The 229-nt window shown below is 48.9% G+C and overlaps 1 protein-coding gene across 1 annotated transcript in view; it reads left to right on the forward strand.

Moving 5' to 3' along the window:
• The window catches only part of LOC104082214 (Na(+)/H(+) exchange regulatory cofactor NHE-RF2-like), a gene marked incomplete at both ends in the record, with an annotated part of 7,029 nt that overhangs the window by 3,582 nt on the left and 3,218 nt on the right, over positions 1 to 229 (forward strand). The window contains one exon of the mRNA XM_009585238.1: positions 154 to 216. Within this exon, the coding sequence (XP_009583533.1) occupies positions 154 to 216 (63 nt within the window). The remainder of the gene's footprint in view (positions 1 to 153; positions 217 to 229) is intronic.

Genomic DNA, 229 nt, shown 5'->3' on the forward strand with positions numbered 1-229 from the left:
CCTGGATGAGCCAGGCCTTGCTCTCTGCTTGGCGGGGCGGCTGGGATGTCTTTCCCCACCAGGCTGCAGTGTTTTTCTGCCTAGCTTTTTTTTTTTTTCCCCCCCCTAATTCTTTCTTTATGCAAACCGGACTAACATTTTAATTTCCACTAGCTGAATGGAGGATCCACATCTTCGTCTCACAGTGACCTTCAAAGTCCTGGGAAGGAATCAGAGGTAAAACCCCCAA

This window comes from Fulmarus glacialis, unplaced genomic scaffold (genome assembly GCF_000690835.1).
Source record: "Fulmarus glacialis isolate BGI_N327 unplaced genomic scaffold, ASM69083v1 scaffold35819, whole genome shotgun sequence".
Lineage (NCBI taxonomy): Eukaryota > Metazoa > Chordata > Aves > Procellariiformes > Procellariidae > Fulmarus > Fulmarus glacialis.